Source organism: Betta splendens, chromosome 3 (assembly GCF_900634795.4).
Source record: "Betta splendens chromosome 3, fBetSpl5.4, whole genome shotgun sequence".
In the NCBI taxonomy this organism is placed as follows: domain Eukaryota; kingdom Metazoa; phylum Chordata; class Actinopteri; order Anabantiformes; family Osphronemidae; genus Betta; species Betta splendens.
In genome coordinates this window covers 17,952,903-17,980,486 of record NC_040883.2, presented here as the reverse complement: position 1 = coordinate 17,980,486, position 27,584 = coordinate 17,952,903, and the positions used below count along the sequence as shown (strand labels likewise).

The following is a 27,584-nucleotide window of genomic DNA, read 5'->3' as shown; positions in this document are numbered from 1 at the left end:
TTAAATCCCATTAGCACAGTTATTTGGATCAAGGACCTTGATTAAAATGCAGAAATATGATTTTTTTTTTGTACTTTGTTTTACTCTGAAATCCCCAAATGAGCTGGGACCAAAACTAACTCCCCGTACGATTTACCACATGAACCCGTGTACTGTAGTTATCTCATGTTTCTGCTTGTGTAAGAATTTAAGTGTTCGGGTCGAACCGCGCCACCGGTATTTCAGCAACAAGCCATGTGATCTGAGAGGCTCTAATTGACGGTGATTGACACATACGGGACAGGCTGTTGTTTGCTTGAAGGTACGCTGTAGGTTGAAAGAAAGCCCATCCGCTGGGTGAAGCCAGGCAGCGCCGCGTGCAGCCGCGGCCGTCCTGGAAGCGCTGATTCAAAAAAGAGTGCCATCTTTTTAGTTAATATCTGCCTGGAGGCTACTCAGACACAAACAGAAAAGTCTTTGGCGCATACCAATGGTCTGCTACAGCCAGCACGGGTTAAAACATTCTCTCTGCGTTTAAAATGAAAATTCATTTGATCACTCTCAAATAAATAATTCCGCGAATGATTTATTTTGATGCATTTAAATGGATTCTTGTTGGCATTGGAGTTTTGTTCACATGAAGCATTGATGGTCCCATCCAAGTTAATTTTAAGAAATCCAAGTGTGTTAAATGGATCTTGAGACAACAAAAGTGATTTATGTAACAAATTGTATTAGTTTTATATTGGACTGAAACAGAAATCTAATATGGCAGGCTATGATAAGTCTGAGTGTCCCGAAAGAGCATTTAGAAACACTGCAGTAGGAGAAATTGCTAACTATAATGCTTTCCAGCGACTGATGAGTGGAGTCACAAAAGCGTGCAGCCATATGTACTTCCACAATTAACAGTGATGATGGACTAGTTTCCTGAGATGAATGTTTCATTAGCTTCGGTGCTGTATCATTTTGTATTGAGAAACACTGGAAAGGACATTAAAAAGCCATTTCAAAGCACTAATGCCTTAAGCACAAGTCAGCTTTCAAAACTTTGTTTACTATTCTTCTCTGGGAACTAAACACCACGGAGGAGGTCACATCTGCCTCCGTCAGCGCAGGCTCCACTCCGAGCATCTACCTCCTAATGGCCATAAATTAAGAGTTCGGGAATCTTGATTTATTCGAGCAAATGAGAAGCACACGCAGTGCACGCTGTGTACAGTACAGTGACCACGGGCAGCGTTGAAGAGACTTGAAATTGGCCATCTGAATGCAAATGTAGCTGAAGGGGAGAACGCAGCATCTTATCAGAGAGACATTAGCACACATAATTTCAGGCACCAGTTTATTTGCCTCTGAGCAATTAAAAACACACACACGCACGCACGCACACACACACGCACGCACGCACGCACGCACGCACGCACACACACACACACACACACACACACACACACACACACACACACACACACACACACACACACACACACACACACAGAATGAGCAGTAATCATGTGTGTGGCGAAAATCTGAGCTAATGCGATGAATGGCGACTCATTCGCCCAGAGCAAATGTGTGTGTGTGTTTGTGTGTGTGTGTGTGTGTGTGTTTGGATATGTTCCGCCTGCATCCACTATGTGCATTTACCACTAACAAAGGCGATTGCCCGCTTTAGTCTTTTTCCAAAGGAAGCTGGAACTGTGAAAGTATACAATGCCGTCCCATTTGACACGGCCGAATTGGTCACATACACATAGATGCTCGAGAGAAGAAGAATGGAGGGTAAGCGCGGGAGGTTAACTCTTGAGAGATGAGAAATTAAATCAAAGCCACGACTAGCCGATCTTCAAGCAACTCATACAAGGACAAGTGCAAACATTATTAGTAATTGCTTTTTTATTTGATCTTTTCATCTTTTTTCCAGATAGATCACAATGAACACAGCCTTTAGACAATAGCGGTTGAAATAATCCATACAAATGAATGTCTCTGGTCTTTTCACCAGTTGCCCGTTGTAGCGTGGAGCCCTGTGTTATCAGTGTGGGCTTGGGGTGAGGGGACGACACTGACGAACATCGGGTGCTTGCTGTAACTAACCAAAATGCTGTGTGTGTGTGTGTGTGTGTGTGTGTGTGTGTGTGTGTGTGTGTGTGTGTGTGTGTGTGTGTGTGAGAGAGAGAGAGAGAAGAAGCGCCGGTCTGAGTCTGTGAGCACCTGCATCAGTGTAAGTCCAGACCAGAGGCCGTTAGCCACATTCAATAAGGCCCTGTCCTAATCGCTCGGTGCAACCAACAGTCTCAAGTGGGTAAAAATAACCCACTCTAGATTTGAGTAATGCACTGCCAACAGTGTATGATGCCAACAGTGTGTAATTAGACAATAATGAGAGGCCTTACATTATGCTCACCCTCCAACTATGTGTTGACCTCAGCAGCATCTTTCTGCTCTATTAGACAGCAAATAGCCTGAGAGAGGGGCCATGGCTTTAAAGACTACCTTCCTTCCACTGGACCCGGTTTGTGAGAGTACGGACAGTGGCCCGGGTCGGAGGAAACCCATTAGAGAGGACAGAACTTAACATGTGTCTGAACAGTGACTGTGACTGTGGCAAGCCAGACTTTGAGAAGGAGACGAGGTCCTGGTGTGACCTGGCTTTGGTTTTAATTGAAGAAAAAATAAAAGCCAGAGCGGAGCAACAGCGTTTTAATGCGAGTTGGGATTAAATTTAGAGCACACGAGTAGCAAGAAATTAAAAGGGAGGAAAATATATTTGTTTGGTCCAATGGTGAGGCCATGAAAGTGAATCACACACACGCACGCACGCACGCACGCGCGCGCGCACACACACACACACACACACACACACACACACACACACACACACACACACACACACACAGTGTGGAGAATGCTTGATCCAGCATGGAGACTGAGCACAATGAGATAAAAAGGAAATAAAGCATGAAGACAAGTGTGGAAATGTCACATTTGCCTGGGTTGTGTTTTTGCCCTCTCCTTCGCTCCTTACTTTAAGAGGCTATGCGTCTAAATAAAAGGCAGTGTGTAGCTGGGTGCCTGCGCACACGTGCACGCGCATCCGCACTAGTGTCGGGATCACAGTCGCAGCGCACATTTTAACTGTTTGCATGATGCGAATGTCAGGCTCACTTGATTCATCCTCGTATTTCAGCGCGATAACAAAAAACTGAAAAATCTAATTTAAAAATAACCATAAATATTTCCCGACTCCACCGAGTCCTCCAAGCCCTTCTCTAAAAAAAGCCTCTGCCATCTCCGAGGAAAAGAGCAAGGGTAAAGCGAAACCAAATACTTTACAGACGAAAGGCAACAGTTGCTTGGCTCCTGCGAGGCGCGAAAGCAAACAGATGAAGAGCAGGAAAGTAAGCGAGTGAATAGGGAAGTTTAAAAAAAATACATGGCAAGGAGGCGAAAGACACAGCGGAATGGCAGGATGACAGGAGGACGTCCAAACATGCATCTCGCTTAAGAAAATGAGGCAGGAACAGAAATGACAAATACTCAGCTGTGGCACGTCTGAGGGACAGAAGGTGTCATATCTGCTGTCAGGAGTCCAACTCTGCTTAGATGCATTTTACACAGTAAACACAGTCACTGTTCCCTCTAATGGCTGCGTCTTACATAGATTTGGTGATTGTGGTCACATTTTCCAAAACATATCTAGTCTAGTAGCCTACTGTTCTGCGTATTACTGTCAGAGAATAATAGAAAAAGCACCTCTCATTATTATTTCAGAGAGTGGCCGAAATGTGCCAAAATTTTCAAAAATAAATGTCTGTATCTTTTTTTTTTCTTTAAGAAAGCCTGAATGTGAAGACACTTGGTTATATAAACCATCTACCTAAACAACGTAAGACATCAAATCCAAAGCAACTTCAGATAGAATTTCAGATGTCAAGTTTCTCTGCAAAGTATGAGAATCTAACATGTATCGAGAAGGAGTACATACATAAACAACATAGACTGCTGAAAAAGAACCTTTTTTGGTCCTTAATAGAAAATGCACATTCTGGTGGACCAGGGTTTTATATGCAGTCACAAGCTCCACATATACAACAAGCTCTCCGCAGAGACAGTAAGGCAGTTTTATGATCACCAAGGAAACCACTCCACCTTCCATATGGCAGGTTTCTTTTTTGGAAAAGAAAGTAAAAACAGAATGAACACAAAATACGCATACTAGATATTGTTAAAGAAAATAGCTGCCCTGTAAAAATCTGCTCAGTAAAAATATTCAAACTGCTTGAATCCTGTGGTTGTTGCTTTTTGTTGGTGGTTTGAGTTGTATTCCAGATCAGCTGGCTCATTAAGCTTTCAACAGTTATTGTATTTGATCCAGCTGGATCTCAGGGTAAAAAGAGGCGACATCTTAAAAGCACTGAAGCCAGCCTGCAAAGATGCAGAGTAGCAGGAAAGAAAAAACACCAACGAAAACCCAAACTAAAGCAAACTCACAGAGTTCGACAGCTACTAAGGCAACTTTGCCAAATACAATATAAGCCCATGTATATTGCAACACAACTATATATTAATTTAATAAAATACACAATATAGCTTTTGTACACATAACAATTTGGCTCAAATGCACAGAAATTGCAGTTAAAATCAATAAAAATATGTCAATTTTTTGATGTAAACACATCTAAATTGGATACATTTACACATATAATGAGATTATGTATAGTGATAATGTGAAGGGACATTTTCTTGGATATTTATATTTTTGGATATTGTCTTCGAAACAATGGCAGTGTCCTTTGCAGTTCTTTAAGTTAATATCCTGCCTTGGCCGCGACTCCAGGACACTTTTTGCTGAAATTCCTTTTTTTTTCTTTTTTTACAAAATGTATAAATATTTTGCTAATATTTGGACACTATACATAGATTCATACATATAGTCATCTATATATATCATATAGATATGTTTTCACAGTTGAGGAAAAATGTCCCTTTTTATACAACTTGTGATTGCCTTAAGGCTTGGTCACACACATGAGAATTCACTGTACACAAGGGACTGAAAGCTGATGATGTACATGTATTAGACAATTACACAGATGGCCAGTTGTCTGTAAGCATTTGTATGTGTGTGTGTGTGTGTGTGTGTGTGTGTGTGTGTGTGTGTGTGTGTGTGTGTGTGTGTGTGTGTGTGTGTGTGCGTGCATGAAAGGGCATCCGTGCACGTGTCAGTCAGCACGCGTATGCGCAAAGTGTGGTGCACGTGTGTCGAACGTCATGAATGTTTAAATAGAGGCGTGAGAGAGACACAGCTTACACATGTGGCTACAAACGACAGGTGAACATGGTTACACTGTTAATTATTATCCTCCGGTGGCGCGTTTAAGCCCCGCGGCCGCTCGGTCCATGATCAGCCCCCCGCGAACGCACTCCTGATTATCCGCTCTCTTCATGTTCAGACACAGGATCCATTATACATTAAACACCTATATTAAAGTCAGAAAAGATAAAGTTGTGTCTTTTTACTGTCCCAAATTGAATTTGTTTCTGGTTCCACATCGATTGTCATGTCTGACCATAAATAGTCCTTTTTCAACAAGTTTCTGTGGCCATCACACATAACAGAAAACTGCCTACACACACTTAGATATGTAGGATTTTACGAGAGACCATGAACAACACACTTATGAGCTGGTGGGCACTTAGATAATAGCTTGCGAGGTGCCAAAGACTTAAACCTCTGCAATTTGCTTAAGAATCACAAAAAAAGAGTTTATAAATTCAGCAGAATTCAGATGTTCCTCTTTGTTGGTAGGGATCTTGGCGCCAAAACTGGTGCCAAATGACTGATACAATAAATGTTCCCGTAGCGTGTCCAATGTCAGTACTTATCCACAACAAATACAGTGAAAAGGGCTCCTGTCGGAGGAGCCGCTTGACCTTCATGGTTTGTTTTGGTAAGAGTTAGGCAGGAGAGTTTCTGGAATAGGATCCTAGACCTCGCTCTACATCCGGACTTGTTGGTTGCAGTCATGTGTGTCACTTCCTGAGTGTGCCCGTGGCCTCACTTCCTCTGCAGTCCTGCAATAGTTTGTCGATATCCCTCACCACCTGGTCCGTGTCCATTCCGTCGCGGTTCGAGTTGGGCTCCACGTGGTCCAGGACGCGCTCCATTTCGCTGGCCGACTCCTGGCTAATCCTGGAGCGGGCCTCAGCGAGCACCTTGGCCACCGGGTCTGAGGGAGGCAACGGTGGGTAGATGCCCTGGTCTCTGCTTTGTTTGGTGGGTGACAGGTACTGACCGTCGGGGGGGCCGTAATGGCCGGAGCAGGTGGCGGGAGGAGGTTTGCCTTCAGCCCCGTCGGCGGGGCTTTTGACAGAGGAGCAGGAAGTCATGGTGGAGCAGCCCTTGGTTGGACTGTTAGACGCTGAAGGTACCTCTTGGAGCAGTGGGCTGAGGGCGCGTTTGGCCTTTAAGTAGGGCTTGACGTTGGCGACTAGAATGGTGTGGTCACGTCTCTCTTTTCCAAAGGTACAGAACGTCTTTTTGCCGTTGGGGTTCACGGTCTCGTAAGTCTCGGTCTCGGGCACAGTCTCCATCCCTGCCGGCACAAACATATTGTTGCGGTAGTCCACGCCCTCCGCCTGGTTTCCTCCGGCAGGGAACTGGGGCATCCAGCAGCGGTCGGAGTGACCCAGCACTCGGCACTCTTCAGTACAATTCACACAGTCCTCATCTGCAGAGCGAAAAAGGGGAGGGGGTGGATGGAGAACACAGCCATGTTTATGTCAGTAGTGTGCATAGAAAAGACTAAAACCACAGCGTATAACAGAGAAAAGCAGAATCATTGTACTGTTATGAAACTGAACTGTCCAAAGTGTTGGCGCTCAAAGTTAGAGCGGCGGAGCCAAATGAAATGAATTGTTTTTTTTTTTATTTAAAAAAAGGAAGCAGCAGCTAAGGATGTCCGATTTCAAACACACACGCATACGTACACACACACACACACACACACACACACACACACACACACACACACACACACACACACACACACAGACACACACACACACACACACACACACACACACACACACACACACCTATCCCAGGGACTGGGGGACACCTGCTAGCATTTTCCAAAGCTCTGATCAAGGGGATGGCAGAGCATACAGAAGGAATGGAGAGGGAGTGAGAGAAAAACAACAACAGTTGAGGTTTGGCAAAGGCATAGTGCTGTTATCATAAATTCATGTCAGTGGGCTTTGAAGCCCTCCCTAGACAGAGAGGCAATGCCAAATGGCTTGTGCTTCTTCCCTGTGTGTTTGTGCCTGTTTATTTGTGGACTCCTTGTTGTTGTTGTTGTTGTTGTGTGTGCACACTTTTGTATGAGTGCATACGTGTGTATGAGTGCATACGTGTGTGTGTGTGTGTGTGTGTGTGTGTGTGTGTGTGTAGCAGAGAACAGCCCATTTGATTCCCACAAATGTGTGTGTGTGTGCGTGCGTGTGTGTTCTCGTCTTTCATCTCTATTCAGAAGGATGCACAGTCTGGCTGATTATGGAAGTGATTGCGGCTGTGTCAAACCGATCCAGAACTAAATAATAATAAAATAAAACGAGGGGCGTGAGGAGACGTGAGGATCTGCTGCCCTACAAATGGAGTCTTTCCATTGGTGGATGTACAGTATGGGAGACATACTGGGAATTCAATGTCCTGATTCTTTAGCATGTCTATATTTATTGTAAGAATTATTCGACCTAAACTGGCAATTTGTCTGCACTTAGTGCGACGCCCCATACAGACCACTACCACTGCATGTACTGTACTATGAATGCTAACCTTCGTGAGGTCCAGCTAAACAAACGCCATAATACACCTGCCTTTCACACTGCTCTCCAGCGAAATCCAAAGGTTGCTTGCACAGGCTTCTAAACAAATGCGGCAGCTCAGACTCATTTGCATATTGGTTTGGAGATATGCGGCGCGTCCCCGCCTGTTTGTGGAGCCAAATGCTGCAGACAAACACACAACTTCTAGCTTCTTATAGCAACGCAAGACTTTTGTTTGCTCAAAGACAACAGCACAAACTGCAACAGAACGGAGGCAGCTGTTGTTTGTTAAGAGGAATTAGGTGAGTTTATTTATAGGAGCTGTAGTTTACAGTATATAGCACGGAGCGAAGAGTCAGAGGAACAAGTGGTAGATGGTAATATTTAAGCTAAAACACAGCCATGAACACGTTTTTCTAATGAGCTGACAAAAAAGAAAAAGTTTTCCTGGCTTCTGCCTCAGCTTTTGGACATTTTCTCATTGTGAGCAGTGGAGCTCATGTCCAGCACGTGTAAAGTCTGGGACCATATTTAACGAGCCCCTTTCTGTGTGAAGTGTCCAACTAAAGTTCTAACGGCGACTAGATCTTTAGGGCAACTTATAAAAGTAGTTCAAACGAGGCCACACAGCATTAGCACTCTTATTATCAAGTAAATGTGAGAGGAGAACAGCATCACCACTAGCAGCTCTGAAGCCACCCCATTAATTCCATTATGCGATGCACAGACCTTTACAGCTGGCCGAGAGTGCTGCTTTAAAGACCACAAACTTGGGACTAATACAATCTTTGGTTGATGCGAGCGAGTGCGCGGGCAGAGTGGATGCGCTTGAGTGCACTTGGCTCGGCTATCTTTGCCGGGTTGCGGGTCAGCAGCCTAGATTCCTGAGAGACTGCCCTCCTAAGCTGTGGAGATGAGCTTAACACTTCACGAATGTTTGAAGAAGCCAAACAGCGCCGGGCGAAGAGAGGCTGACATTTCCCCGCGTCTGAAGACGGAAGAAGGTGAGTCGCGAAGCGAGAGGCCGGGGCGGCGGCGCACGGACGGCGCTCCAGGACGCGCGCTGGGAAGCATTAGCGATGTGTGTGTGTGTGTGTGTGTGTGTGTGTGTGTGTGTGTGTGTGTGTGTGTGTGTGTGTGTGTGTGTGTGTGTGTGTGTGTGTGCGCTTTTATTCGTGCAGGAGTGATTTGAGAGTTGAGTATGGAAACTTCAAGCAAGATCGATGACTTGGTCCAAAGCGTGCACATAAATAATACAAACCCAAATACAGTTTCTAACCCAAACACGCTACGACTAATCCATCACCAAACCACAAAACAGAGAGAAGCCCGTAGCCCCGTTTACTGATGGACAACCACTGCCTTTCACACCGCGCCGGGTTACAAGCGTTACACAATGAACTCGGCCCTCGTGATGTCTTCAAGCTCTTAGAGGTGTCCGTCCGTTCACGGCGTGCATATTAAAGCATAAATAATCCATGCAGACATATTTCCTCCTATTTAGTGGAAGGAAAGCCTCTGATAGATTATTCATGTCTCAGTTGCACGTTCAACCTTGAGGCGCTCTCCTCATATCTATGGCTAACAATATGACATACGAGAGCAAGGGTGACATTCATCTCTCTCCTCCCACTCCCTCGCCTTCTCCAGCAGCTCTCTGGGACGGGCAACAGAAGCCTCCATCAAAGGCGCGTGTGCCTGTGATGATTTGGCTACCAGAGCCGCTCAGTCCTCTCCTCTCCAGTCTCTCCTTTAGCTCTGTGCACGGTCCAAGATAGCCGACACAGAGAGAGCGGGCGAAGCAGGCAATCATATGTCTCCTTGTGACTCACGGCTCAGTGAGTAATTCCTTAATGTACGATCACTCCACACACACACACACAACACAAACTGGATACTTCATTATTATTTAACATATAAAATACCATTTCACTATTAAGCAAAATGAATGTTCCTGTTTTTACTGAATAGCTTTTGTCCTATTTTGAAACAGAGTATTTATTGCGCAATCAGAGCTTTGAGATGCTAAAAAGCCAAAGATGTCAGTCTGCGTTTACACCAGGGACACACCATTTTCATCTTTTCACTCTTTCACCAAGTTTGCAATCTGGCGCGCCGCTATGGAATCGCTAAATAAAAACTGTCCTTAAATCTCATCTTACACGCGGAGCCTCAGAACGGACGGTGCATCTCTACTTTACGACCGCGCTGGCCCTGAACCAAATGGGCACAAATGAAAACGGCAGGAGGTGATGCAATGATATGCAGCAGTTTAGATTACTCGCTGCCAAACCCGCTCAGACACCAGGAAGGAACGGGGAGGCGAGATTCAGCCTCATTTACAAGTGTCACTGAAAGTCTGATGGAATTGCGGGCTCACGAGGCAGGCGCAGCTGATGTCTGTACCTCTGCAGGCCTGTTGAGCACACTCGACCCCGAGTCTCTGAATAAAATCAGATATTTATTACACCTCCTTTGCCAACAAAAAGTTTAATTAACTCTACACACTCTTTTGTACTTGTGGATTCTGTTTTAACATCAAGCAGCCAGAGCTATCTTACCACCACTGGCAGGGTTAATTGCCTTGCTTTAGGGCAGAATAGCAAGACTGGGTAACAATGAGCTGGATAGAACAGCTGTGTAGCTGCCAGTTATCTTTACGGCTAAGAGCACATGAAACAGATACAGAAGTCGCAAAGCTGCTCAAAGGAACGTCTGAGCAATATTAGCAAAAGGACACGTGGTGTCAAATAAGACTTCACTAATTCAGGAGGAGCCTTCATTCAGCCAAACGGCAGAAGAGGCATGAAAAAGGAAATGATACTAGTTCACTTGTAGCTGTCAGAATCAGATAAGGCCGTCCATCGTGACATTACTGTATTCAGCGCGAGAAAGGCCGGTGAACGTGGAGAAAGTATGAAGGATTCAATGATTGGCCAGTGAGTCGTCTTATCTCCAATGCTAAATGCTAGTCTGTTCCGGGGCTTGTTCAGACCCATTTTCTCAATAACTATCACATTGAAAAAGGATAAAACATTCTACGGTATAATGTGTAGAGCCCAGTTTCAAATGACGGAGATCTACTAAAGCCTTGAAACCAACACTGTCTAAACATGTGTCTGTTTGATTTATTGATGCAATGTGCTGGTCTACCGACACACGAGGTGAAGCACTGATGGAAGCAACTGTATACCGCTGGTGCATAATGCATATTTCAACTGAATTTAACATCAGGAGAAAGTGGATCCCACCCAGCGACCAAATTGTTTAATTAATAGTGAGGACTCCTTGCAGTAGCAATAGTTGTACTTTTGTGTATCAGGTGTCATTTTTCTTTTGATTCCGAGTCTGATTTATGATGTTCTTTTGTCCCTGACAGCCAGAATGAGGCTCTGAGCACTGAGCCTCTGCTTTATGTAGATAAGGTGGCTTTACAATATCTCGATACACAACCTTTACTAATAATCTCTGATGCACATGGGGAAACAACAGAAAAATGTGCATCAACCATTTAAGCTTAGCATTGCCCATAAGAACATATAATAACACACTCAGTTCCCACAACTCTGCTTGATATGATTCGCAGCCCAGCGTCCGCCGTAAAATGTCAAGGTGGAACGAGGTTGATATTAAAAAACTTCAACAACCCCTGTAGGGTCGGGAATAAATGTTAGAGGAAAAATTAAATTCTGAATGAACTGGGCCAACTTGTGCATTCTGCCGTTGTTTAGCCAGTAACTGTGTGAGGTACAAACAAGCACAATGTAACAGCATCTCGCGTCAGAACGCCTCTCATCTCATCAAGTCATACAAGAAATGCTCCTCTGCTTCCCTTCCTTGACGCAGTAAGTAGAAAATTAAAACGACGCCACAAGCCATTTAAAACCACACACAGGTAGACACGGGTGACAGAAAGAAGCTGTCCACCATCCAGAGTTGTTTTTCCCCCTTTCCTCAATTTGATTTTGCAACCTTTCAGGGTGGAAGCTTTCAGCACGGTGCGTGAAGGATGTGTGCCTAAACCTGTTAGTGTAAAAGTGTGCTTGTGTATCAGTGTGTGTCATAAAGCACGCTGTGATTTCCCTAAACACTCTTTTTTCCCTCCAGACGCCTGCCCCCCTGGCCCTACATGCCCATCCCTCCTCGCTTTATTACCCAGCCCTGTGATTAATGTCCCTCTGTCACACACGGTGCTTCCTTAGGAGGGAGGGAGGGACCAGAAGAGAGCTGTACACACACACACACACAGGCCGTGGAGGCAAAGCAGCAGCAAACTGAGCGCAGGATTAACTCACGGGGCGACGGAGTCTTCGGGAGCTACGAGAAGGCAAAAAAAAAAGCAATAAATGGCACAAACGCGCAACAGTGTCGCCGAATCTGTCGGGCCGCCGGACGACCTCCGCGGGCCCCGCGGCGGCCGGCGCGCTCGGAGGACGAGCCGAGGCGATTTGTGCGTCTGTGCGCGAGCTGAGGTGGTGTTCTGGAGTGGAGCCCCATCCTCCCAAGGTGGACGGCAGGAAAGGCAGCTGACAAATTGTGCGGAGCATCTGTGACGGACCATGACTGCACCTGTTCACCTGAGGGAGCGTGCAGTGTGCGCTTGTGTGTGCATGTGTGCGTGTTATTGTGTTTTTAATCTGCTCGCCGACTGCTATCGAGAGCAGCTGATCCATGCACAGCCCTCCCTCCCATACTTAACCAATCAGGGCGACTAAATATTTGAACTGCACAGATGAGAGAGTCTTCAGTCTGCCTGAGCCTAATGTTTAGTAAATTTCTTATTACTTCTCAGGTCACTGATCCAGCAAACAGCAGCAGATAAAGAGTTAAACCCGGGCTCCTGGTGAAGTGTACTTCAGTAATTTCAGAAAGGAAATCTGTCAACAAGGTTGACTGGAGAGCTGATTTGTCCTTGGGCTATGTATAAGAACTACAAATTAATAGGGTATTTATTACTGGGGTGGTTGTTTTGCTTGGTACTGTTGGAAAGTGTGAAAATGACTTAATCATTGTGGAAATAAATTATGTTTCACAAAAGAATCAATCTCTACGAATGACCTCTGTTATTTACTATGATGTAAATTCGGCTTTACCGGCTCACATTACTCACGTATTCGCATTCTGTACAGAGGAGCCACATATTCTCCTTACACAGCAGTGTTATGGTGAAAAGTGAGATCATTACTCAAGCATTTTACTGCATTTGATAGTGTTATGACTCTCAAACAGAGAGGTGCTGAGGAAGCAGGTTGACCAGCCTTGTTTTGCCAACATTGTTTGGAAAAAAAAAAAGTTGCAATGGAAAAGTCTTTCCATAAAACAAATGCTGTTTTGGTTTAGTCACCAGAATTCGCTGTGGGACCTGCAACAATAAACGAGGCCTGTGATGTGATTTAAAGCGGTAATTTGCAGATTTGAATGCAATTATTGTCTATTTCTGGGGGAAATTCTCGTTATTTGACAGATGGATAATGCGAACTAGAAATGTAGCAGCATCCACGAGGAGACAAATTGAAATCATTACATGATAAACTGTTGGTCCGCACACAGTCATTAAGTCAAAGTTGTGTGTTAGGGAATGGATCTGCTTGTTTTTTGTAGTGGGTGGCACAATGAGACAGATACTTCTCTCCTCTGTAAGGGCTTTTATCACAGTGGGAGGCTTTGAGAACACCAGTGCCGAGCAGGAAAGGCTTGGCAGCAGTGGTGGGGGGACCCAGTGTCTGGCAATGCCAAGACTAAATCAAGGACATATATCTCTGGATCAAACGCGGCGTCTCTTTAGGCCCCTCCGTGGAAGATGCAGGCTTCGTTCATCAGCTAATGCTAGGATAAGTTGCTCAAAGCCCCGAGGACTCCGTATTCATGCATAGGATAGAGAGGGATAAAACCCAGGAGGAGGAGGAGGAAGAGGATGAGCTCATATTTAAACAAAAACAAACACACAAAGGCCTAATCAATGGTGAGCAAGCCGGGCCTGTGGGCTGTGGGTGGCGAGAAAAGGTCTGTGGGTTGTAGAGATGAGGGACATCTGGACAGGCGGGCTGATGCTTTTAAACAGCTCTTTGGAATAAGGGCCATAAAAATGCTCAATGTGGTCCATAGAAATACAGCTTTGTACAAATGACCTGCCTGGTTATATAAGTCTGTGTGTGTGTGTGTGTGTGTGTGTGTGTGTGTGTGTGTGTGTGTGTGTGTGTGTGTGTGTGTGTGTGTGTGTGTGTGTGTGTGTGTGTGTGTGTGTGCCTGTGTGCATTTGTCTGACTGTCTGAATAGAGCAGAATGTATTGTGCACTCAGACTGTGCCAGCATCAGTGTATCTGCAACCTCGAATGCGTATCGATTGTTTTTTAATGAACCTCATTTTAAGACACTCCATTAAAATATGAATCACCTCTCCTTGCGTTTCGCGTGTTTTCGCTTGATGCTCCAGACTTTTTTTAGGCTTCACAGGCCAGACGTACTGCACGCTCCCCGATATAATCCCTGAGCTTCCTACTGGCTTTGATTGTTAAAAGTCAATCGCGTGGAAGTGTGGGAATAAAAAAATCTTCCTTTTTGCGTTATCTTCGGGCAATCAGACCTCAGAGTAGAGAAAACAAGGGCCTAGACAAACAGGCTGAACAATAATCAACGGCCATAGGAATCTACCTGATGTCAAAAAGTGCTGAGAACAGGCAGAGTGATGTTTATCCGTAATCACATGGGTGATGTGTGACAACACTCCTCAGAAGATTCCCACTGCTGTTGAGCCACACTTTCAGCCAAGGTCCACGTGTCATTGAATTCATGTCATTTCAATAGACCATTTGCATCCTTTGTGTGTGTGTGTGTGTGTGTGTGTGTGTGTGTGTGTGTGTGTGTGTGTGTGTGTGTGTGTAGCAGCTTTGCACGTTCACTGCCAGTCAGAGGCGCTCAATAAATATTGCAAGGTCAGTCAAAGTAGATCCTTGCTTTAGCCAATCAAAGTCCCTCAGCCTCTTTTCCAACCTGTGACTTAGGACCTTGTATAATTCACATTTCCTCTGGCTATACTGTAGCTCGCTCTTCAGCTCCTCTCTCTCTCTCTCTCTCTCTCGCTTTCTCTCTCTTTCCGTCCTTAAGTGTTCTAATGGTGGGAGAATTGCAGCAGAGCAGCCACAGGCGAGCTATTAGACATAGACGTCTGAAAGGAACCACCCTTACATCATCCCTCCTGTCATTAAGCTATTTATATCTTCAATCAGCATCAAAAAAACGCCACAACATGGAAGAAAACAAATACCAATAGTTAAACTGTGTGTATGTAAAGTCATGTAAAGCGTCTTGATTTCATGCATTTTGTAGCTATAAAACCTGCAGATGTTGCAAATCAGGTTCAGGGTTATAAAAAGTCTTACTTTACTATTTATAAGCACGATTACAGACGGAAGCTGAGCGCTGAAATGACTTTCAAATTCCTCAGAATGAAATGGCACTGAAGAAAATGTAAAACCTTCAGCGATGGCCTCGTATCGTATGAAAGGCCTGCATCAGCACTGTAAACTGTTTTCTCCCCGACGTGTCACTACATGATACATAAATAAAGATGTTTTGCTATAAATAAAACACAGTGACTGCACCGTATTCGCCGGCGACTGGACGGACACCAGAAAGTACCTTCGGTCAAAAGCGAAAAGCAAAGAGAAGAACTCTCACACGTAACAGATGCGTCACTGTTGGAAGACTTTGCCCACGTGCTGAATATAATCTGCTTTAAAAATAATTCGATGGGAGACAAAAAAAAAGAAAGTCAAAGGTCAAGAGTATCTGGCTGCCTTCACCTGGAGGGAGACGTGCCGGGTGGCACAAAGGGTGACAAAGAGACAAGGAGGGAACTTATTAGAAGATGAGGCGAGGAGCGTGGTGAATCACTGGCTAATCCTCCGTTTCCTCTAAGCCGGTGTAATTAGGACTTGGGGGATTGCACCGTGACAGGGGACGCTTCTGGACCTCCTTGCTTTTCTTCTCCTCCCATCTCTGCCGCTCCTGTTTACGTCGTCCTCCTTTTAGCCTGGCTTTATGGCAGTTTGTCATCTAAATATAGCACGCTGGTGTGTGTCTCTCAGCAGGTTCACTCATAAGCAACATAAACAGACCCAGCATGCGTCGCGCCGTGTTTTAGTTCTGCTCACCACTACTTACTATCGGTGCACATGAGTGAGAGCGCACTTTTCTGTTTTTTTTGCTGTGGTCGCTGCGTGACACCCTTAGATTGTATTTGGGCAAATTTGTGGGAATCAAATGGGCTGTTTTAGCAGAACTACAGGTTCTCTGCTACACACACACACACACACACACACACACACACACACACACACACACACACACACACACACACACACACACACACACACACACACACACACACACACACACACACACACACACACACACAAACTATCAAACACGCCATGTTCGTAAATGCAGGCCTCAGAATAGAGAGCTCACTATGGACCAGGCATAAGACCTGATCAGCATCCTTTCTGCCTGTTAATAGCCCTAATCTACTTCCTTCCTGGACCAAGGTTGCCCCGGTCCATTTAGAAGTAGAGAGTGCGAGAAATAAAGTGAGAACGACAAGGAGGCAGAGAGAGAGAGAGAGTGAAGAGAAAAATGAGCGAGAGGGAGAAAAGGAAGTGGGCAGGGAACTAAAAAAATTAAGCTGAGCGAACGTATGACTCACCAGCTCATTACAAAAATCCTGCTTCTATCCGAGGAGAAAACAGGTTTAAAGCAGCCCATTAAAGACAGAATGAAGGGAAACCTTTTGTTGCTAATTCACAAAGGGCCGTCATTTGAAGTGGTACGCGCCACCAAATTTCTACATTTTAATCATTGCTAACTTTAATGATGCCATTTCCAATGCTCCGCGTTTGAGGGATCGCTTCCCAAAAGCTGTTTGGACTGAGAGCGCGAGGCTCCCTCTTGATAAGTAGCCTAAAACAACAAGGAGAGGAACATTTGGGTTTGTGGAGGCGTCATTCAGACAGTCTATACAATAACACGATCCCACAGACGTCAGGCAATCCTGTCACATTTGCTGAATTAAATCACTTTGCTTTATTGTCTGTCTCGCTCGCGCGCTCTGTTTGTCGCTCTCTTTTCAACAAAAGGATTTGAACAACTTGGGGTGTCATGGCTTTGTGCGAGTAATCATTCCCATGTGTACTGCTTTAGCAGGATTAGGGAAAGTGCTTCTGACTGTGTCTCCACAGCACCATCACTGTTAGACAGCAGCCCACAGTCAACTCCTCTGCACCGCAGCGCTGTCCCTAATACCCGTTCTGTTCCGTGGTGTCAAATGACCTTGATCGTTGCAAGAGTTCAACTCTTGGAAGAAGCGCGAATGAAGCCACGCTGTCAGACAGATTTCACTATGACAAATGTATCAAAATGATGTAAAAAAAAAGAAAAAGGGAAAGCTGTCAGGCTCATGGCGCAGTAGCATCCTCCTCTCACTGTGGGTGAGAGACTCAATAAAGACAGAGTAGTTAGGTGAAACGCGGCGAGGCTTCGGGGCAGTGGGAGCTGAAAGGTGGCCAGAGCCCAGAGAAATCCATTGATCGCGGCTGGCGCTAACTTGGGGCTATGAGAAATGTTTCAGACAACGAAAAAGCTGAATTTTATCATACTAAAAAATTGAAACAATGCTGAAAAACTAAAACACATATATAAAGGATTTCAAAACTCCTGTTTATGTTATAAAGCTACTGTAGATCAACTATTAGTGCTTGATCAAACAGAAATGTCAGTGACAGTAGGTCTGCACAAATTAACCACAGACTGTTTTTCTAGAGTGTGGAAAATATTTAATTTAATATGTTTCCTCCAGTGCAGCACAGAAGTACAGTGCTTTGTACACATGGGGATATGAAGTGAAATGTATTGTAGAGCACTTGGGAAAACCAAGTTATTTGTTTAATTATTAAGCTAAATGGGAATTAAACTTAAAGCGTGGGCAGTAAAAAGAGTCAAACTAGCAAACGTACTGTAACGACATCATCTCTATGTAAGAATGTACTGTAACGCTAACGCTAACGCTAATCCAGCAGGCTCAAGCACGGAGGCCCAACACCAGGTAAAAGCACCTCCCACATCAACAAACAGCTCGAAACTCATATCCCATCTCATGCACCCATGAGACTAATATGTGCAATAAGAAAACTGCACACTTTAGCATGTAGACATTTGATCAATTGTGCCAATGAGCGGCAGCGGAGCTCCCCTAAGGATATTGGCGGGTGTTGAACAGAGGCTAAGTGGAAAGGTGGAGAGAGGTAGGTTGAGTCGATGGTGTTGGCTTTCTCAGCCCTGGGGCCTAACACATTTAGAGAGCTAACTGACACACTTTGGATGTATTAGCCACAGTGCGCTCTGCCAACCTCTCCTCTATTTCTGCTTCACCTCTTCCTCCTCCTCCTCCTCCTCCTCCCAGCATCGCCGTCTGTCTGTCACTACTATCTCCTCTCCATGCAAAGCTTAGGAACATGCCTCGTGTTTCAATAGCATTGCTTTAGCATTGATGTTCCTCCACGCCTCAGCCAAATTGGTGTTTGCCGTCTAGACACTGGTTGCTTGTGTCTCTTTATGGATAAACATATGCACACGCTAACACTCTCAGTCGTCTGTTTATAAGTATGATTAGATTAAGAGAAACTGACGGAAATGCAATAACGGTCTATTAGTCTACCCATCAGGGGGGATAATCATTTCAAATAGAAATGTGTTTTCCATCTCACTATCTAATTTATACTTTCTTTGCCTCTCCATCTGTTTCCCTCCCGGGACTGGTGGGTTATCAGCACGAGGCTTTAAAATAGCCCGGGTTCAAGTCCAGGCCGCTGAAATAAAAGACAAATAAACAGAAGTGCACGGCAATAAACCAGGCATCACGCCCAAACGGCGGGAGACCTCAGCTCTCTCTGGCAAATATATGCATCGAATTTGAAGGTGAGATAAACAACTCATGGAGACCCATTCTATGCGGTGGTTTAAGATTAGGGTCAAAGATTAGAAGGCTTACACCAGATAAGAATGGGATTAAAAGAGCTCAGAGATGTAAAATTACAGAACACAGAAGTGGTGAAAATGCACCTGACTTGTCAACAAACTCATGGCAGGGCGGCCACCTGTGCCGTTCGGACCGTCGCTGCATCGCTGGGGGAAAATAACAAAGCGATGTTATTCCTGACAATGGGACGGGAAGTGAATATTATGGAAGCAGCATCCAATATTCCAGAGAGGGATTCAGCACACATCAAAGGCTGCCTCTGCAGTAAGTCTGTTAGATTTGGGATTAATGGACTCCAGAGGGGCCTGGACACACACATGCAGGCACACACCCTCGCAGAAAACATACACACAAACACACGCACACAAAATCCACTACCACAATTCCGCCTGATAAGATTCACAACCCGGGCTAGCAGAGCACTGCAGTGCAGTATATCTCCTCTAGTAACTCTCCACAGTAGACTCTCGACTGCAGCGCGATACTGTGTTACAACGCGTTGTAAGTCAGTGAAGGCAGTTAATGTAATTTCTTAACAATCCTGTAAATTCCGGACGACAAACACTAAAACCATCCTGGGTGGTTCAAGCGCCACACTTCCACGGGTGCGTGAGCCTTTCCAGCCAAGTCTGTTGGATTGTTTGGACAAGTTCTTTATTTTGCTTGTCAAATCACGATGCACATGGTCAGAAACACACACACACACACACACACACACACACACACACACACACACACACACACACACACACACACACACACACACACACACGCACACACGCACACACGCACACACGCACACATGCACACATGCACGCATGCATGCACACACACCCGTAAGTTGCCTCCGAGCTCCAATGAGTTCATGCAAATTACAAAAATGCAAATTTGGGCGGTAGGGCTCAGCTGTCCTCTGATGCGTTGTGAGGAAAACACGACAAAATGGGAAAAAACGCGCAATGAATCTATTTCCTTTAATCTCGACAGACGGAAAGACAGTCTAATCCCAGCCCTGACTGCCTTTCCACCCCAATGCCCAGCCTCTCCCCACTCCGCCGCCCTCCCCCCGCCGCATCCCCTGCCCTCTGGGCTGAAACCACAGGTGCAGGCAAATGCAAACCACTGGGTGGAAAATGCTCGTTGACAGCATTCTGGTGTGTTTGCGATTGGTCAGTGAACAATAAGGGAGTTTCCTGAAACACTTGTCGAGCTGATGGAACAGCTGGACACCAACACCAGACATGGATCAGGGTGGGGAGAGACCAAGCGGAACAACGGGGGGAACTTAAAACTAAAATGAGATTCAGCGGAGCTTAAGCTTACTGTCATCGGACAAACTGTGAGTCCCAAAGACAAGAAAAAAATATAGCACTAAGAACATTAACAGAGATAAGCCACCCTCATTCGCAGTAAAGTCAGCATTCAAATGTTTTGAATTCACTTCATAGCGCAGACATATTTTCGACTAAGTGCTGTTTCTGTACAGAAGAGCTTTTGTCTAGCGTTGCTGTCACTTGATATTGTGGCACATGTGAGTAGAAGTGGTCATAATTTCGCAGCTCAAAGCTGAAAAAGGAAGATGGAGGCAATCACCTGTTGTTCGATACGTCTTGAATTCTGATGCGGTTGCCTGGATACAGCAACACGGTGTGTACTTTCTGCCGGCCTATGTGTATTAATCCACTGGCTGCGTCTGGCCATTGTCTGCCTCTTCTCTTTAGAGCACCGACGCACACGCACATCAGGACACGCGAGCGCGAAGCGGCCGCCGCGAGGACGCCGAGCCCGTCCTCATCCACGCACTCGTCCTGAGCAGCATTATCACAATCTGGGGAACTAGATTATCCCCAGGCTCAAAACTTCATCCTCTTTGATCACCACTTCGGAGCGGGATGAGAGGCGGCGCAGCCGACCAGCGCCCAGATCTCCCACTTGTTAATCAAGGCCGATTTGTCTTTTGTTCGTCACCTTCGGGGACAGATGGACGACTGTTTTTAGGACGTCGGCGCAGAGGAGGCATTATGCTGTCGAGGATGCGTCCTCCAGCAACAACAATCCCACAATGTTTCCAAGATATCAGAATAATCTTTGTGGGACTTTGTCAAACACAGCTCGACACATTTGTTTATACACTATACACCCCATATAAAATGTAAACACTTTACATAAAGTCTTAAACTCGCTTCAACTCGTCAGTCGTTATACAGTTATGGAGTCTGTCTAAACCTGGGCGCTCAGTACTGTACAGAGGTTGATCAACGGAATGCTGCTGAAGACCCGTTCCAGACAATGCTGCCCCCCCCGTGGCCTGAATTCCAATGAAGCGTGTGCGTAAACCTGGGGGAAAGGTGTAAACGCTGCGTGAGGATCCGTCACACTCGCTTGTTTACACTGCAAGTCTTCTAAATCTCCATAATAGATCTGGCGGTTTGAGGTGGGACGCTGAGGTCAGCTGTTAATTGGCTGCCGGTAATTACAGATGTATCTTAAGCTTGCTGACATTGTCCTTTGGGCTTTGGAGACCTGCCTTGCAACTAATTTGTCAAGGAGAATGCTGCAATGTATAGAAAATGAAACAGCTCTCATTCAGGCAGCAATTAAAGCTCTCAGTCCGGCCGGGCCGTCGCTGAGTCGAGGGGCTCTTTAGGCGTTGCGTTAAGTAGGAAATGCCTTTAACGCTTCAGTTATATGACATCACCCGGCTTCGCCCCGCCTCCACACGCATTAGCTCGTCATCCCTTCAACTCTTCCATCCTCTGCCAGTCGCCGTGAGGGGGCTTTTATTTTTTCACCTCCGTGGAACTGCCTCCTGGAGAAGAGAGGCAGTGCGGGGACAATAGCAGCCACCCAATTAAAGCTGTGTTGGCCTCGCAATTCCTCAAGGTATTGCCATGTGACAGTTTAATTAACCAAGCCCCTTATCTTAATTTAGCAGGATCAAAAAGTAACAAACTGAGGTTATCGGAGGAAAACACTCCCAGTCACCGCGCTCGCGTGCAGCCTCGCTCGCCCGCTCTCTCTCTCTCTCTCTCTTCGCCGGTTGGAGCGGCGTGCCACGTGTGCAGCAGTCGTACAGTAACGCCGCGTGTTGATGCGGCGCTGTCCTTGCAGCAGCGGCACCACCAGGCACCCGCTACGGGGCAAACGCCTTAACCTATATTTATCACAGCTGTGAGGGTCGGCCTCTCTCTCCCACCGCCGAGCGGGCGTGCGAGCCCGTTCCCGTGACTCGGCCCCGGCGCGTCCCAGGAAGCTGCAGCATGTGTTTATGTCGACAGCATTTCATTTTTTATTTTTTTGAACTGGTGATTTGGTGACTGCAGGGAATCCAACACCATGCTACTTAGCTCAGTGCGGTCCTACCCCGCTTCCGACACCCACCCACCCCCGAGCTCCTGTGCCGATCACTTATCAGTTGCTGTGATTTCATCTTTATCTCGGTCGTGTTTCTGCTAATTGTTTTTTACTTGAAGTTCCCATTGCTGTATTTGCTGCATACATCTACACCCCACCACTACACGCGTCTGAACATCTTCCTTTTTGACATGTCTGCTCAGCCCATCCCATCCCGTGTCATCACATAACCCACATCCCATCTCTTTTTGTCTTAGCGTTCCTGCCTCTTCAAACACTCTATTATCTATATCACTGGAGGCAGTGGATGAAAGGACATCACTAGTTATGGTTGAGCAGAGAAGAAGTCTCGATGCCTTGGACAGGCCAGGCCCATTTATTTCTCTGGCTCCTGATGCAGTGTAACATGGGGAAACAATGCCCTGGGGTGCCACAAATATTCATGCTCATACACAAGCTTCATTTGTATCTTTGTATCTTCCAGATTTGGAAGAAATTGTGCTAAATTGTCTAGGGGATTTTTTTTTACCAACCGTTTCGTTTTTGCATAATCAAAGCTCGAAAATTTCCCCAGTTCAGAGCAGCCAGTACAGAATTGATGAAACAATCTGTCAGTTCCTGTATTTGGTGTGGTAAAGACACATTCAGCTCGGAAGAAAGTCCAAATACTGCATATGAGGTTGGTAAATGGATAAGCTACCTGTGAATGTCCCCTCATATCCATACAAAATTACAGTAATGTGGTTGCACTCTTACAGATTTCACTTTTCTGATCAAGAAAATCTTTCTAATAGCTAGAATACCAAGTATCTGTGGCAGCCAGCATAAAATAGTGCATTGTTACCAGCTGACTGCGAATCATCTCCTCTAATTGTGAGTCTACAGGTGTGAATTTGTCATCAGTAATGCATCACTGAGGCAAAAGTAGGAGTCGCGTCTTTCCATCTGTTGCTTTATGCTGAACTCCAGTGTTGTCACTGCTTGATTTCATATCACACGTGGGTAAAGGTAAAAGAAAGTAGGCTGCAGGTAATGCAAACAAATACACCACATTTTATTCGTCTTCATTAATTCAATGATGTGGACCCAGGGCACATTAGTCTTGTGGCCTGAAAGAGATCCAAAAGCTGTTTATCAATTGATTTCTACCACCATTAATCAACTGATCCACTTAAGATCTCAGATCTATAATATTGATAATAATGACAAATTAACCTACTAAAATATGCATATTTCAATGTATAACACTCTGCAGTGAAGTAAAGCAGGTTGCGTGTTCCTTTTTGTTTCTTTTCGTGCGACACCTTCGCTGATAAATGGTTTAAACAATCGAATCAGAGAGTTCCTCCGGATGCTTTAAAGGCATTTAAATCATTACTGAAGAAGAAGAAGAATACAGCTGGAAAAGGTACAGAGGAAGTAAAAAGGCAAACATATGTAAGAGTGTGTGCTTAATGTCTAAAGTGATGCCCCGCACGCACGCACGCACACACGCGCACACACACACACACACACACACACACACACACACACACACACACACACACACACCCGGCTGTCCGTGGACAGAGGACAGATGGCTGCACCGTGGCTCGGGTCCAGGAAGTGACGATGTTCTGTATCATTATAATCTGCTCTGTAGTATCCTCCCTACTGCTGTGCCGGACAACATGTTTCACCCACTGAGAGCAGATTCTGGAACAGCTCTTGTGCTGCTCTGTCACACATACTCCAAGAGGTGCCGTGACAACAAACTAACTTGAATTGGGAGCGCTTTTCTTTAAACCCTTCAAAAAATTGGGGGGAGTCATTCCACAGCTCGCAACTCAGAGTTTCTATGGGAAAAAAATGTTTTTAATGCATCAAAGAAACACAAGGGCAGTGCAAATGTGTATGAGGCACCGGCTTGTTCTAAAACACTCCAATCCACTCAGTCTTTTACGAATCAGCCTTGGATTGCTCGCAGGAGTTATTTCTGTCAGTCAGTCTGTGTATATCTCACCAACACACAGACACAGGCACAAGGCTGCAAAGCACTGATTCAGATTCAGCCTGTTTGTTGTTTTCAGCGAAAAACACACCACGAGTCCCACCCATGAGCTGTAAAACCTGCACCAACGCTCCCGCGCTCCAAATCCGGCACCTGGGCTGCATCCAGTGCAGCGTATCAGCATCCAGAGCCGCGATAACGTCCCGTCTCGTTTGTGCCGCAATCGCAAATTTGACTCGCCTTTTCAATGGGACGTTAATGCCTAGAGAGAGAAAAAGCAGCGGCGCTGAGGAGGGCTCAGACGCACAATGTTAATTAATTTCAGTTATAGCTGGAGCGCCATAGACGACAACGAGGTTGTTGTTGGTGTGATTAGTGGAGGAACAACGGGGAGCAGAGCCACGCAATGATCAGGCTGATAAACACTGCATGCATGTGTGATTGAGCACATGCTCCACGACCAGGTTCAGCCACACGCGTGCCACGACAAAGTAGGTTAGTGGTGTGTTTACAGCAAGCACGTTTGTGTACGTGTGGAAAGTGTAAACACGGAATATGCAAACTAATCAAACCACCTCGCCTCCCTTTCTGAGTTCAATTACACACAAATGAGGCTTCACAGCAAACACATTCAAATTCATTTGCAGGTGAGGCTTCTGCCAAAAGCCGCGGCGGAGGCACAAGCCTACGTTTAAGCATGCGGCAGTGTTTTATATCGTGACTGTGACAAACCCATTAAAAAAAGAATAATAAAGAGGCATAAAATATAATATCGCTGAGGTTTTTGCTTGGCCTGACCGTGGATGAAGTTCAGCAATATGCTTGAACAGCGATTAACTTTAAACCTCCACGACTGAGGACTAATCCTTATACTCAGTGCACCTACATTTTTTAATGGGCCTTGAATAACGTTTCCACAGCGTTTAATGGCTTTGTGTGTTTTTCAGTGTCTAATATGAGTGAGCACACACTTGGATTAATACCCTGTAATGTTCTCATTACAGAGAGGTGTGAAGAGAGAGGACTGAGCAGCTGTAAGCGTTTAGGGGGAACCGGGGTCTTACTGGAAGGTGCTGGGGAAATGCGCTAGGCTGATTTGGATGAGAAGCCCAATCACGCTTTGATGAGAGGTTCAAACGGCGCTCGGAGCAGAAAAAGACATATTTTTACTCATCGCTTCCATAAACATGTCATAATTATTCACCGCCGTTTCCAGGGTGAAGGGATAGAGCCATCGATTTATCGCCCAATTGGTGGGAGTTGGAGGTATTCATCAGTGGCCCACCGGTGCGGGGGGGGGTTCTGCGTGCGGATCAGGGGGTGAAGCGCTGGGCAGGCGTTTGGGCCGAGAACTCAGCTCAGGACGGCACACGGAAGGACACAAGAATGGCCATTACCCCTCATGAACCACAATCATAACAATGGAATTTAATAAAACTTCATGTATTAAAGAAAATAGACTAATCCCTTTAAATCTTCCATAATGAGAGAGGAGAAATCCTAAGACTGTGATATTTCCCCTCCCTTCACCCCACAAGATTTTAGGCTTTCCGCAGGATTCCACTAGCTTAGCCGCAAATCGCCTCACTGCTGTGCGATACCGCCCTATCCTCTAAGAACGGGGCGAGCACACGATCTGGCACATGTGTGCTCTCACACACACACGTACACACACGTGCACGCACGCACACACACACACACACACACACACACACAGAATTCTTATTTGACTTTGAGTGATGCATCCTGGAGAAGTCCAGATTGCTGATTGTTCTCATTTTCCCCACCAGGAAAAAAGTAGCTGGTGATGTTGCAATGAATCAGGCTTTCAGCGCAGCGAGGGACAGGCAGGGAAGAGCGGAGAAAATGCAGAGCCGGAGAAGATGAAAAAGCTCAGAGACAAATCCTCTTTGACCAATAGTTCACGCAAAGAGTGAGAAGAAGCGCGAGCATCTGGCTGCTGTGTTCAGATGTTGTTTGTTTTCCTAATCTACTCCTTAAGGCCGTGTTTTTCTGTTTCCTCGATAGAATCTTTAAGGGCTGTTTGAATATGAAACATAGCAGACACTTCATAAAAAGACAAAAAGAAAACAAATATTTGAAATAAAGTATTACTCGCAAAGCAGCTAGGAGGCAGTGAAGGAAACGGGAGGTGAGAGAAGACTAATTCCACTCATGCTGGTATGAGAGGGTTCACGGGATGACGCTCAAACGCGTCTCCACTGGGTGAACACAATCCCTGATGGCCTCAATTAATCAGGTTTAAACAGACAGATGTGAAAGCGTCACACGAAACCATGGCTCTTCCATATGCTACCTGTTTAGAGCAATATTTATAAAGAGACTAATTACAATGCAGCGAGATAAAGCTCCCCTCTCTCAGCAGATGTTTGTCTATTAACCTGCAGCACAATTACTTTAACATCAAGCGAGGAACCACACATTAACAGCGGCCCCTCTGCACCGGAGAGAGCAGCCCTTCGGAGGCTTTGAAAGAGTTTATTGCTCAAACTTGCTAATGAGAGGCACATGGAAACTATTATTATTACTCATCTGATAATCCAATTCCTGTCCACAAGATATGGTTGAGTCACATTCTCCACTTTGAACAGCGCAGGCCTATTGGTTCATTTGCTCATTCGTCCTCAGTCTGACGTGTGTGCATTTGTTCTATCTCTGGCTCTGACTAAAATGTTATAAATGCATTCATTAGGCAGTTTAGCCCTGTAAAGGTATAATTAGTCAGACATACCACTAGCACGTGGCTTTTAAGGGAATTATGAATATAAATATCTCTAAATTATGTGTACATGCATTAATAACGTCATTGTTGTGATGTACCTGATATTATCTGCAACTGTAAGTGCACTATTTGTGGCAAAAATAACATGCGGGTCAATAACGAAGCCAGCGGGCTGCATTTTGAATGGGAGTTCAAACGCATTCAAATTATAGATGTACTGCGCATCAAGCCACCGTATGAAAAACGTGACTGCATTTATCTGTCCATGTCCATGAAATATGAATGATGTTGATTGGTATGCCCTTTTCCAACCGTCAGATAAAGGTTTATTGAAGGCCAGAATGAACAGGATAGAGGTTGCCATGGCTACAAGTGTGAAAAGGGCATCTGATCTGACTTATGACCAGTCAATTAATTTTGGAATTGCATTTTCTTTTCTTTTTTTTACGTTTATTCATGATTCAAACTTAATTGCTCCCAATAAGGGGAGAGAAGTAAAGACTAAGACCGTGTGGAGGTGAAAAGTACATTAATGGTAGAGTTTTTAGATTAAGACAAGGGGCCACAGGGGGAGTTACAGAATATTACCATGGATTTAGTTGAATAGTGTTATTCATCAAAATAACATAAGATTTCATTTCCTCACAGCTTTA

The 27,584-nt window shown here is 45.3% G+C and overlaps 1 protein-coding gene across 4 annotated transcripts in view; it reads right to left on the bottom strand.

The window, feature by feature from the left end:
• Positions 1 to 1,860: 1,860 nt before the first annotated feature.
• The window catches only part of pcdh17 (protocadherin 17), a 49,565-nt gene continuing 23,841 nt past the window's right edge, over positions 1,861 to 27,584 (bottom strand). For all 4 annotated transcript variants that reach the window (XM_029143411.3, XM_029143408.3, XM_029143409.3 and 1 more), the window contains exon 5: positions 1,861 to 6,716. In XM_029143411.3, the coding sequence (XP_028999244.1) occupies positions 6,019 to 6,716 (698 nt within the window). In that variant the 3' untranslated portion in view covers positions 1,861 to 6,018. The remainder of the gene's footprint in view (positions 6,717 to 27,584) is intronic.